Genomic DNA, 13,473 nt, shown 5'->3' on the forward strand with positions numbered 1-13,473 from the left:
TCGTACGGGTCATTCCTGCACACAATCGTTAAGCTCGGTCTGATTAAGGCTGTATTCTTAATAATTTGCTCACGTGACACAATCAAATCACAATACAGACTGCAAACTCTATTCCCAGTCTTGCATAATGCCTCCCTTGTGCATTATAAAGAAATTCGGAAGACTCCTTGGAGTACATGAACAATGCTGCCACACTTTCGGTCTTTGGCACCAACATGCTTTGCCTGCAAGCCATGCAGAATTTATCGCTGAACGGCAGTAATGCGACAGATGGATCTATCAAAACACTAGTGCCTGCATTTATTACAAGTCCATAGCATGAATATGCACATCAGGATATTTCACCTACAGCTATTGTACTACCTTTAGACTAAAGGAAACCAGCACCAAAATGCTGTGATTGTCACTGTCCACTGTGTTTATACGTGCCAGCATTACTACACACAGTATGGAATTTTGTGGCACAACCAATTACACACCCACACTGTCTTTGAAATTCTTAAACCGTAACTATAGTTAGAATACTACATTTTATGTTGAGGCTAGTCACGTTTTCCTTCAATGCACAAAACTTTTTAAATGCTGAAAATTGGTTTTAAGAAAGGAAATGGAGCAGTAACTGTCTCGCATCAAGCTGAACACATCATTTTTTTTTATTTTAAAAGAAGGGATGAAGGAGGGAGTGAAAGAAGAAAGAGGTGCTGTAGTGGAAGGCTCCAGAATAATTTTGACCACCTGGGGATCTTTAACAAGTTGCAGCCCATTGATTCACACGAAATGACTACACTGCCCTCACAAGTTGCTCTGCTGTATTCTGTGAAAATTTCACAAGTATGACTTTGGGAGTCCTCTTTGCAAGTGATACTATGTACTACAACTGCTTGGAATGACTAAAGTTCAGAGTGTTGATTTGTATCCTTCATATCACAGCTTGCCCTGAACTCCGTCCTCTGAGCCAAGTGTGCCACTGTCCAGCCTGTACTGATAAAAAAAAAACACTGTCCTTGCACATTCTGTTTACTAATGCTTCGTCACTACTATTAGTACCAAAGTAGAGGTGAAAGGTTCACTGCATGCAATGACAGTTTGCGTAACTGAGTATCACAGTGAACTGCACCACAGTTCTGTATTTTGGATATTGCGGCTAACTGTATTACTGTCGCCAATGCTAACAACTACTGCATGGCCAAAAATGCAAAGCAACCAATTCACCTTGGCAAAACATGACACACAAACAACCGCCTTCCTTCAACACTGTACAGCATTCCAGTCATTCATTTACTCAAGCAATGCACTCATCAAACAAACAAGATTATTTTGCATTGTAACTAGTGATGCAACAAACCCCCAATTTTTCTTAAAAACTTGAGTCAACACTTCCAATTTTTCAACTAACGAGCTTGAGGTTTCAATATCTAACCATTTACTCAGCAGTGATCCTTATTATTTTCAAGTTCTGAAGGCTAAAAGCAATTCTAGTGTGGTTTCTGTGTCCAGAGTACACAACAACAAAAAGCTCTTCTTTTAGGGCATACATTCAGGGCATACATAGGGCATACATGGCATGCATTCACAATACAGATGCTTTTTAGACTGCCTTAGTCACACGGAAATATCTGTTCAAAAAAATTTTGTCTAACAGCCCTAGATGTATTTGGCAATTCCAGTTGCAAAGGCCCAGTCAAGCCACATATTCCAAAACTAGCAAACTGACTGCCTCACAACTTCGGAGAAGATTCTCGCGGAACTCAAGCCATATAACGTTAACGGCCAGAAGAGACAGAAAGAATGTGATTACATAAAGAAATTAGAGGCTTTAGTTACACATAATAAGTAAGCGCCAAATTGAGCAGCAACTATGATAAAGATGGTATGGTATGTGGAATTTAATGTCCCGAGGCAACGTGGGCTATAAAGGACACTTTAATAGAGCACTCCTGGACAATTTCTGCCACCAGGTTCTTTAACGTGCACTGACTTTACACCGTACACAGACGCCTTGCATTAATCCTCCTGGACTCTCAGACAGTGTCACAGCAATGTTTTAACATACTCTTGAAACAAACATAAGCAATAAAAGCATTTTTAACCTAGCCACAGGCAGGGCTTGTTTCTGAGAAGTGCCACCAGCCTATTTGAGGTTTGTTGCATCACTAGTAACAAATGAACATATCGGCCCCCCAAAAGGGATCATCATGAGGTACAGAATAAATGCCAGAAAAACAACATAAATAACATCTGAATATACAAAATATAACCATGTTCAATCTCCCACCCACAGCTATAAACAGGAAAAACAAACAACAGATGCCAGGTGACTGAATGCGGACTGCAGTATGCGGCTCGGAAGAGACGTTCCGCAGCCTACGCAGCTGAAACTACAGGTGGCAAAAACCCCGTTGTTAAAAGAGGGACTACATAATGATTCCAACTGCAGTGCACGGAAAGAGTTCATGGATGCAGAATATCCGATTTCTCTAAGCTCTGTAAAGCTATTGAACACTGAAAAGGATTGCTGCCATTCGATTTCACAGTCCCTGTTTCAACCGAAGTAGCCAACGTGATGTGCACACTTATAATAGAGAAGCTGTCTTAAGGTCCAATACAAGGGACAATGCAGACCACAAACAACTGCTCTGTAGCACCCTGGTAAATATCCTCATCCACGTAGCATTTCATGAAATATAACTGAGTTCGTAAATTACAAGCACAACTACATCATAAGCGGAGTTCTTAGAAGGGACTTTTAAACATGTTAAAAAAGATGCAAATGCTTCGGGGCTTTGCACAAGCTCATGAACACATGTCAAGAGTCTTCACTGTAAATTCCCTCTCTGTACGATAAATGCTACTATAATTCTGAGCTATAAACCAGTAGTGACAGTGATCCGTTGAGCAATGGCCCTGTAATAAAAGAAACCCTATTTGCAGCCAAGCCAGTAACAAAACACATCATTCACTCATTGTCCTATGTCTGCCACAAGATATACAGCCTTCATAATAAGCAACAACTTTGACTTCATTCCAGCAGTGCTGACAGATGGCAGGGTAAATGATATGAGAACCCTCAAGTTTTTGATTATCAGTCACAACAGCAGCACTTCCCTCATATTGACAATGTTCTGTGGTAACTAAATGTTGAATCCAAACTGCTTGACTGCAAGAGATGCACCTTTGGGAAGACAGTATCCAACAAAACAGCACTGACCACAGCACTGGTTTCAATACGCCACCGCCTGCAAGAATTAAACTGCTGTGCAAGGTCCCTCCACATCTCACGGGCAGGGAACCTCGGCACATTGCTTCACGAATTGAGCTGTCGTCTTGCCAAAGGAAAAGGTCCCTTCAAGTGCAGCACTGCATACTGACATATATATATATATATGTATAGGAGGTACGTGTGCAGCAGTACCTTTTGACTTATCTCCGAGCACAACGTCTATAAATACTTCACCAAATACAGCAGATACAGACACACCAGGAAAGCAACAGCGATGAACATGAACACACACATAGAGCGCTCTTCCGTGAACTGTCTCACCGAGTTCGCAACGAGCATGTCAACTGTGAGGGAGACAACAGCCGTAGACATGAACTGGTTGCACTGACCACACTCACACACAAGAAGAGTATGCACTGTTTATCTCAACGTAAGTTTAAGCCTCTCTCTTTCAATGAAAAGTTCATTTTCCAATGCCTGCCTCACTGCCTTATGAACTCAGTGGAACTCATGATCCTGTAACTAAACAATGCATGTGCTGCTTCTCCTAGAGCAGTTCTGCAGTGATTTTGGCACTTACACGGAGTAAAAAAACCATTCCATTTGCATTCCTTTCTTATGTCACGATACATATTTGGCAGTGCTTGCCATTTCTTTAGCAATGCAAGAACATAGCCATTACACCTTGTACTCAAACAAACAGCACGCATTACGAAGGAAGAAACACTGCAGCAAAAGGCTTGGACCACAAGTCTATAAAGAAAAACAAAGGACTACGGTTTTCCCCCACCAAGGACACACAACATGATCTATGCTGCTTGAGTTTGTTCGGATGGACAAGCAAAATATGGCGTGTTGCTTTTTCCACATGGCATGCCTCTATCAAGCATTGGCACAAAAAGGATGGCTTTGCTGTTGTCTCCTCAAGAGACCGCAGGCCAGCAAACATAAGTGGATCCAGAAATCAATCGCTGCCTTCCCTTGGTAAATATATTAATGAGTCACTCTGACCAGTGCAGATTATTACAGCACTAGAATTATAGCACTCTCATACGGTGACTACCGAACCTCTGACATACGCCTGCTGGTAGCTAACCTGCATTACAGTTCATAATCCTTAGCTCCATCTGCTCGGGCTAGAAAAATATTCTCTTTGTACGCTTTCTTCAGTGCATGGGGGACAAACAAAGCAGTGAGCCGCAATGAATGATCCTGCATTGTGCCCTCACAACTTAAGACTTGACCAGCTCATCTGCACAACCCAAACACACACAGGCATCGCCAATCCTCGTTCCACAGTTCTAGAGCTACTAGCCTTGTGTGTGTGGCTGCCCCCTCCACCACCCATTGCTCGCCGACACGGCGCGGGTACAAGCCGCTGCATGAGCACTCTCAACGACGCTTCCTTTCCCTACTCCCTATCTGCAATGGCCATGCTACACTGCAGTGGAGCAAGCAGTCAGCGCAAAACATGATCTCGGCTTGAGCGTCAGAGAATGGACAGTGACATGTTTGCTTTGCTGTGTGACACAAGTGAAGCTCGTGACACAGGGTCGATCTTTCGCAAAAGACGTCAAGAATGTAAAAGCAGAAGCCAACCCTATACGCAGCCGGTTCGCTAGTGACAGCTTTGGAAAACACAGACGTGACACAGAATGCCAGGGTGCTCTTTGAACCCTTGACAGTTCCACAACAAATCTTGACAGTTTGTGATAAGAATGTCCAAAAGAGACATCGCAGCTGCTCAAGAGGCATGCATACCAGTGGCAATGGAGGGCAACAAAGATCAGAAAAAATTGATACAAAGATATGAAAGACGGCACGGCTCAACGCTGAAGCACATGCGGAAACGAAGTGTGTCCTCTTCGCCCTGTTTTGCAGCTGCGTGTGGTGTGCAAACTGTGGTGTTTTGAGAGTAGGCGAATTCAGAACAGAAGTAGAGCGAAATAAAGGTGGCATTTTGCAGGTAGCTACCAAATGCACCGCTGGCATGCACACACTACGTGTAGTGCTTAGTTTGCAAGAAGACAATAGACTATGCTCTTGCATCCCAAATTTACAGCAGTGCACAAGAATGTGAGCATTGCATGTAGCTTGTTTGTGCAAGCTGCACGAGTCTGGTGTTGAACCCTAAGTGAGCCATTGCCACAGATCAAGACTGGAAGTAGCATGAAGAAGGTCTCTTGCGTGTTTCAGCCAACACACCGCTCACTATGGCACAGAGGTGGCACACCACCGTTAGTGGATGCTAGGGCCCGAGAAAGGTTTCTCTCCAGGGGAACGAGAGGAGCACTGTGGAAGCACAACAGAACATCATACGATGCACATGGCTTAAGTGACATGCTTGAGCATGTGCAGACAGCGAGAGTTATTTCAGAGAAACCTTATATCAATCAACATTCTGCTGATGGAGAAACGAAGACACACACAAAAAAAAATGCAGCACAAGAATAGGGCAGTATCTGCATGGTTTCTGATACAACAACAATCCCCTGTTGCATCAGAACTGCTTGCAAGCTTCCAAGCCAGCTCGTTTAAGGCCACGGAAAAATGGCGACAGTTGCACAAAATGACTACTTGGGGGCACTGCCGCAGTGCGAGCTCAGTGACACGAGTCCACGCGTAGCTGGAGAGCCCCACGACGACGACGAAACATCACCAGGGGTGCGGCAAGGTGATGAGCAGAAAGATAGATGGGCCTCCGCGGTTCAGTGCGCGAGCACACACAGAAAGGCGTGAGACGCTTGCCGATCTCGTCGAGAGCGGTGCGGCTGCAACGACGAAGTCACTCGGGGGCACAGTGCTGTCCCGTGGGCCGTCGGCACACCGGCGAGAAGAATCCGGCGACGGGACACATGGCAGCGTCATTCGACCGTAACCCCACAATCCTTGTTGAGTTCAGCCGTTCCCATGCACGCACAGACGCACACCTTTAAAGATACTAATGCAGCCAACACCATGCTGTTCCGCGCCCAGTTCTATCACAATGCCACAAAGAAGATGCCGCGGCACACTCGAGTCTCCCTGTCACAGGAGGCAGAGCTGCCGTCCTCTGGCTCAGGTTGCAGTTGTCGACAGGAGGGAGCACGCCACGGCCACAATGAGCGCCAGCATCGCCACTTGTTGTGTTGATGATCCAGCCGTCTTGGGTTTGGGCGTCGTAGTAGTTCCATGGTGTGGTGGCGTTGAAGGGGTCTGACTCTCTCCTGCAGCACAAAGAAGGAAGGGTAAAAAATTAGGGATGCCTCGAGTAAAACTTGTTGCTGGGCTAATTGGTGCATTTGTAAGTATTAAGTTAGCACAAAGCATGGTGAAAACAAGGACGAAAAAAGTGGGTGAATAAAGTGTCTGGTCTTGCGCTTCCTCTTCTGTGTTCATGCTGCGTTTGACTAACTAATACTAGAGATGGCTCACCTTGTAGTGGCGCTATTGCCATCATCAGTGCTGTGCCGCCTCGGCTTGCCACACACACTCGCGTCGGCTGTGCGAAGCCACACGCCAAGTAGAATAAAAGTAATCCACACCTGATTCCCGGCCTGTTTGCTTTGTCCACGTTGCACTCCGGATATTTTTTAGAGGACTAAGTCTCCGTTCCTCTGCAACCTCTTCCTCTGCTCTCATTAAGGCCTATGGCAGTGGCGTTTTTTGCTCAGTTGGAACGAACAATGCGAAACAGCTTAGCAAGCCATAAAACGACATTGGCACCCAATATTTTACACCCCCAGCAGACCTCTACTTTAGTCCCACCAACCAAGAATCTTACCTACAACACTAAAACATATTGCATTCCAAGGTGTAATATGTACTTTAGATATTCCAGCTGGACGTATGCAAGATGTTTATAGATTTCAAGCACAGTGAACACACAAACAGTCTCCCTGGCCTAAATACTTATGGTGTGAAATAAATGTGAGTGAATCTACAGAATATCAACAGATATTCAGAGATATTCAAAAGATACCTGCAGAGAACCTTTCATGCACAAGTAAGGCAATATTCCCAATTATTTGAACTCTTTTTCATACCTCCTTTTCAAATATAGCATCATACACTAATAAGTCATTTTACAGCATAACATCTTTCAAGAGCACAACAATACTGCAGAACACAAGCACTTCACACACTTCTTCACACATCTGATTCCAACAGGCCACCTTCTGAAGACTTATGCCTACATACCCCTTATGCAACAACAAGAGCTAACCATGCAGTCGCCCTTCATCAGAGTGCATCGCGAGATCAAGGTACACGTCATGCCAAAACTGGAACAAACACTGGGAACTCAGCATCACAGAAAACTGAAGATTGTTCATGCTATCAAATGCAGCACGAAGAAATTGGTGTTGGCACGTGAGAGAGATCTACTGCCAACACATGGGTGAGATATTTGGAACGCGAGGAAAAAGTGCTCGGCAATGCTGCTGCAACTGCAAACAGATGTCGCACAAGCGAGAGGTTCGACTTTTCCGGATGTGAAGGAGGCCGCTTGTGCGGAGCCTGAAAGTAGTTTGGTCGAAAAACCTGCCTGTTAGCGGCCCCCCTCCTTGTTGAGAAGGCCGTGGCTTTCACCTCACAGCTGAATCACAATGACTTTGTTTACGAGGCTTAATGAGAAGCATGGCATAAGCTGTGCGATTTATCGACTCAAAATTCTCTCGCTATGATTCTCCCTCAAATAATGAGTTACAATGGCATTGAGCTTCTTGAGCAGCGAAGGAAAAGTCTTTGGTTGCGGTTTCCATGCTTTTTAATGGAGATTTAGCGATAAACCCTTCATCCTATCTGTCTCATTCAACCTCCAGGCTTACTCGACACAGTCATTCGAATTCACTAACACCTTATTTTGCATGGACAGATGTATTGAAGTTTTCATTTTTTCCCCAAACTATAACAGACTGGAATGATTCACTGTTTCGTGTATCCGTTGACTGATGCAATTGTTTATTGTATTATTTTTACCGCCCTGCTTGGACCTGAACAAGGTATGTAGTATGGAATAAATTAATTAACAGAAGGACCATAGCCAGAGTAGGTGCTACAGCGATCATGAATGGTGCTGAAAATAGGAAGAATGGTCAGCTGCGGCAAATTTTAACAGACTACACGCCTGACCATATTTTTAACATGGACGAGTCTGTGCTGTTTTTCAAGCTGGTGCCAAATACAACACTTGCATTTGAAAGAAACTATTTAGGTTGCACTCAGAGTTAACGTGTCAGGTACCGAAAAACTTCCCCTTCTTGCAACTGGGAAGTTGGCTAAGCCGAGATACTTCAAAGGAGCCCAACTTCTATCAAGAGTCTAAAGAAACAATACGAAAGTGTGGATGAACAGGCAGGAAACAAACGTTGTTTCCCTCGACAATGCATCGGCACAGGTTGCACTGGATAACCTAAGGCTGTGTAGTTGGCATTTCTGCTGCCAAACAAACATACAATTGCCCAGCCCTTAAAGGTGCACTGAAGAGGAATCTGAACTCGTCTTTTTGCCGCGGGAACTCAATCTACACATTCCCAGCATTCTTAGAAACCCCGATTTATTGCCCTGTGTGGCCGATTTCCCTAATTAAATCGAATTAACGTCCGGCTCCCGCCTTTTATTTTTAATTCTCCCTCGTACGGTGGGCGGAGTCGACCGACGCGGGGAGTGCCTTTCACCCAGTCCCGTGGCGGCTTGCCGTTCTGCCATAGGCGTTCTGCCATAGGACTACGTAGTAGTCCGTAGAAGCAAATAGTCCGCGCTTATTTTTATTTCTGCGGGCTTATTTTGTGGTTATATTATCTGCAAATGAAACTATTTATTCACGAATACCAAAAAAACGAAATGAAGCGAAAGCAAAGCCTCCACGGAGCTGGCTGAAAGGCACTCCACGCGTTGGTCGACTCCGCCCACCGTACGAGAGAGAATTTGAAAAAAAAGGCGGGAGCCGGACATTAATTCAATTTAATTAGAGAAATCGGCCACACAGGGCAATAAGTCGCAGTTTCTAAGGAATGCTAGGAACGTGTAGATCGAGTTCCCGCGGCAAAAAGACGAGTTCAGATTCCTCTTCAGTGTACCTTTAAGGCAAAGCATCACTTGAGCTGTAAAACAGCTGCACAGGGAGAATATGCTCTGCAGAATTCTTCCAGTGCTTCAATGTAAAAATGTTTTCTCCATCAGTATGCTGGCCACTACTCAACTGTTGGAGTATTCATCGCGGGAAGTTGAATCTGCAACCATGCAGAACTATTCAAGTGGGCTGGCTTCACAGTGTGTGCCAGTGGTACAGAGGATGCAAGCAACACCATGGGCCAGGCTTTATGACAACTTGCTAGTTGAGGTGCTGGAGCCGCAGGGCGCTACAGAAGGTGACATCCTTCACTGACTTCAGGGACATAATAGACAGCGCAGTTGAAACTTCACCGGACATGTCCAATGAAGCCATCACTGCCTCAGTTGTGACCTATTGTCTTGCCTACTGGAAGTGTTGCAAATGAAGACGCAGGAAGTAACAGCACAGGCGATTCGAGCCCAACAGAGACATAGGCTGCGTATGCCCTAACTGTTGTGCGGGTGTTCGCTGAGAAAAAGGGGCTGCTGGAAAAGCTGGCTCCGGCTTAGATGTGTTTGAAGCCACCGTTGTTGCTGCTAGGCCACCTCGCCAGCAAACAAAAATAATGGACCTTTGCGATGCCGAGTAACTAAAGACTGCATCTGTTTTGCGTTCTTTTCCCCTTTCTTCGTTCTAATCTTTGGTTTTGTTGTTTGACAGGTAAGTGGGCAATCTTATGCCATTTCAGTTAAGCCATTTTATCAATTAGCATGCACTTTTTCCTAGCTCCAGCCAACTACTGTATTCTATTCTTTTTACCTTTCCTAGTTTACAAAAGCTTTGTCTTAAAATGCCTCCTTCTTAGAACTTTGTAATCTACCGACACAGGCCAACTTCAGTTTCCTTATACCTAAGCAACCACAGATATCCGTCAGACGTACAAGTTAGATCCGAACGTCCTTTGCCGAGATCGGACGTCCGTCGGATGTACGAACACAATCCCATTTTGGATATCCGTATTCGTACATCCGCCGGATGTACGGACAGTATCTGCTTTTGTATATCCGCACGAGAGACGAGGTGTACGTCCGAGGGATGTACGGTGGAGTACATTCCCAGGATATGAGCAGAGAGTTTTTAACTTTTCACGCAGAAAATTCGCGCCGTTTGAGTATGTATACTGTAGGGTCCGCTTTTTTAACCGAGAAAAACTATTTCTGAAAGAAATTTTGTAAGCTTTATGGGCTACTGTGCAGGACATTGCATTCATATCTGCATATCTGCTTTGGAGAAATTATTTTCATCAGCTACAGGGTTTGACTTGAAGACTTTTGTAAACTCGCGCAATTCCGCAGTCATATACTTGCAGTGCAAGAGCCACTGCTGAACTAAATTTATTTAAGGGTAGGAGCGAGTGCTGCACAATTTTAGAGTAAATCAATTACTAATTTACATCTAGAAAACTTCTAAAAATCAGTAGCAACACTGTGTCCGCCGTGATCAAACGCGATTGAAACCACTTGTAAATTCAAAACTCCCGCCGAACCCCGCTATCATCATCATCATAAATGCAGCTTGTGGTCAGCTCAATCCAATCCATCTGCCACTGAGTGTGGCGCCGTAGTCAATTTGGTGCGAAATGTGGTGCCGCTTTTGAGCTCCATTACTAAAATGTGTGGCGTTTTTTAGTGTGTGGATGAAAGTGGTGTGTAACTTGAACAATTCGAAGGATGCAGCAAGTGCCTGAAGCTCTCCTGGAATGCTGGAATGTCGTACTACACCGACTTCGGATGAAAGAAGGCTTAGTGTGATTGCCTACGGAGGTAAGTACAGCACACTGCTTGGGAATTACTTTTATGACAATGGAGCAGGATCTATAACATTCTCTGACGGAAGAGTTGGTGTTATGTTATGACTATATGCTGAGGTGTGGGCTACAGGTGGGTTCAGACTTGTGCTACGTCTCTTGTCTCTTTGTACTGTTGTGGTCTTTATTAACATGAATAGCACTGACAAAGTTGCCGAGCATTCGTGAAGTTATCATGGTCTGTTGCAATTTGACGTTGGCATAATCTTTTTTTCAGCAGTCCTGACACTTGTTTTTGCTTGAGTCTAGGGAAAGGAGGGCAGAACTTCTCTGAAATTAGAGACTGCATGTAACAAGTGGATTGTAGGGTGGGTACCATCATGAGAAATGCTCAATTTCCTAGCTCCTGGCCTCTAACAAGTATAGAATACCTTCTCATGTCAAGGATGATGATTATGTCGGTGTGTCTCTCCCCTCTGTGTTATTTTGGGCTTCATTAACGTGAAAACCAATAACAAAGTTACCAAGCATTTTTGAATTTATCATGGTCTACTGAGATTTGGCGTAGGCCTGAGGACTAACCTTTTTCTTTTTTTTGCAGAAAGCTGTTCGCTTCCGCTTCATCATGGAAGTGGGAAGATGGGTGTGCGCCCAAAGTTTTACGTCATATTGAGGAGTTACACAATTCGCAGTGAGTAACCTAAGCAAAAGCGAGTGTCAGGACTGCTGACAAAAAGATTATGCCTACGCCAAATTGCAACAGATCCTTAAAACTTCACGAATGCTCGGCAACTTTGTCAATGCTATTCATGTTAATGAAGACCACAACAGCACAAAGAGTCCTGTGTCGATGTACAACCACAATAAAATATCCTTGCTGTACTTTAAGTGGCTTTTCCATTTTATTGCATCACAGGCACAAAAAAAGCATGCATGTGCTATCTATGCAAACATCCAAGAAAGATCTGGGAACGGACGTCCGATGGACGTTTACCGGCTGTTCGCGGACAACCGTTGGCCGTCCGGAACATCCGAAAAGGACGGCCAACGGCCGGCCAGTGAATATCGGTGGTTGCTTGGGTAGTGCCTCATGAAGTGAGAGAACAAACAGCAGTGAATGCTCATGGCGATAATTCTCAACAATGAGCACATACCTTCCCCACTGCCGGAACCGCTGTCATCCAAGTCCTCATCATCGGTAGTGCCCTCGCCTCGCCAGTCACCACTGCCACTGCCTTCCATGGTGTATGAGTCCGATTCAGGCATCAGCGACACCTTGTGACTGAGTATTTCCTGCATGGGATGCAAGCACACGTTCAAACGACAGTACACTTTTTTTCCTTTTTCAACTCTCACGAATCTCTACATCGCACATGAGGATGCCTCAATCAGACGGAATTTTCAGGGCCTTTTGAAGACATTACAACTATTGCCTCTTGTGTCATTACAATCGTCACAACAGTTGGATGGCTGCCATTATTGTTAATTCCTGCCTGACATGTAGGAATGCTTTATATGGAAATGAGCAGGTGCACTCGGATGAGTCAAGCCCAACAATGAGCATGTCATCACAGTGTGGGAGACATTTGAGCAGGGTGGCAGAAAGGACAGCTACAGGCCCTCATAATCGTCTAGCCTTTTTCTCGATAAGCAACTAGTGGGCCAAGACGGTGGCAAGGGGAGGCGAGCAGTGGGGTGGCGGGAACCACTCTGAAAATTTGCCAGGTGTTTATAGGTCGTTCGTCTTGAGCGGGAACAATGCATGTCCAAAATTTAACTCCCCCACTGCAGGAATATCTTGATACAGCCCCTGATAGTGGTTCCAAAATTCAGGGGCAGAGACATGATGCACAGCAGGGGTGATGACTGCTACCAAGCCACAACTGTCAAGAGCGCTAAGCAAGAGCATATCCTGCTTACCGTTGTCATTTCCTTCAATCGGTGAGCATGCGTGTCCACCTGGGAGTCCCATGCCGACACCTTGTGCCTGGCTTCGGGATTCTCCTTCTGAGCAGCAATGCCTGGTGCAACCACTGGCTTGACATAGCTGCACAGACCAGCACCAAGCAAACACACTTCATATTGATATCCACACAAAGCTATTCTATGACCAGTTCACAAAAACAGAGGCCGAGGAAGAGCAAACACAAAAAGTGCACCACCTGCAAGTGATTAGATCAGCTTATGATCAGCATCGCTATCACCACGATCACAGTCCAGTGCAGCAGAAAGACCTCCCCTAGTAATGTTCCCTTACCATGAGTGTTCTGTACCGACTGCAACCAATCTACCTCTGCGTGTTCAGTAATCGTACTGCTCAGCTTGCCTACCAACCAATTTCAGGAGTCAAAGAGGTAGATTTGCTGCAATCATTCAAAGTAGTCTGTCTTCCAAATGTGCTTCCAAAATTAC

General features: G+C 45.0%; 1 protein-coding gene across 1 annotated transcript in view; it reads right to left on the reverse strand.

Moving 5' to 3' along the window:
* Window positions 1–629: 629 nt before the first annotated feature.
* Window positions 630–13,473, reverse strand: part of LOC149344029 (glypican-5-like) — a 111,428-nt gene continuing 98,584 nt past the window's right edge. Inside the window, exons 7-9 of the mRNA XM_089546138.1 lie at window positions 12,982–13,108; window positions 12,216–12,354; window positions 630–6,426 (exon numbers count right to left, since the gene is read on the reverse strand). Of these exons, the coding sequence (XP_089402264.1) occupies window positions 6,278–6,426; window positions 12,216–12,354; window positions 12,982–13,108 (415 nt within the window). The 3' untranslated portion in view covers window positions 630–6,277. The remainder of the gene's footprint in view (window positions 6,427–12,215; window positions 12,355–12,981; window positions 13,109–13,473) is intronic.

Source organism: Amblyomma mixtum, chromosome 5 (assembly GCF_055824585.1).
Source record: "Amblyomma mixtum isolate Tamu chromosome 5, ASM5582458v1, whole genome shotgun sequence".
NCBI lineage: Eukaryota > Metazoa > Arthropoda > Arachnida > Ixodida > Ixodidae > Amblyomma > Amblyomma mixtum.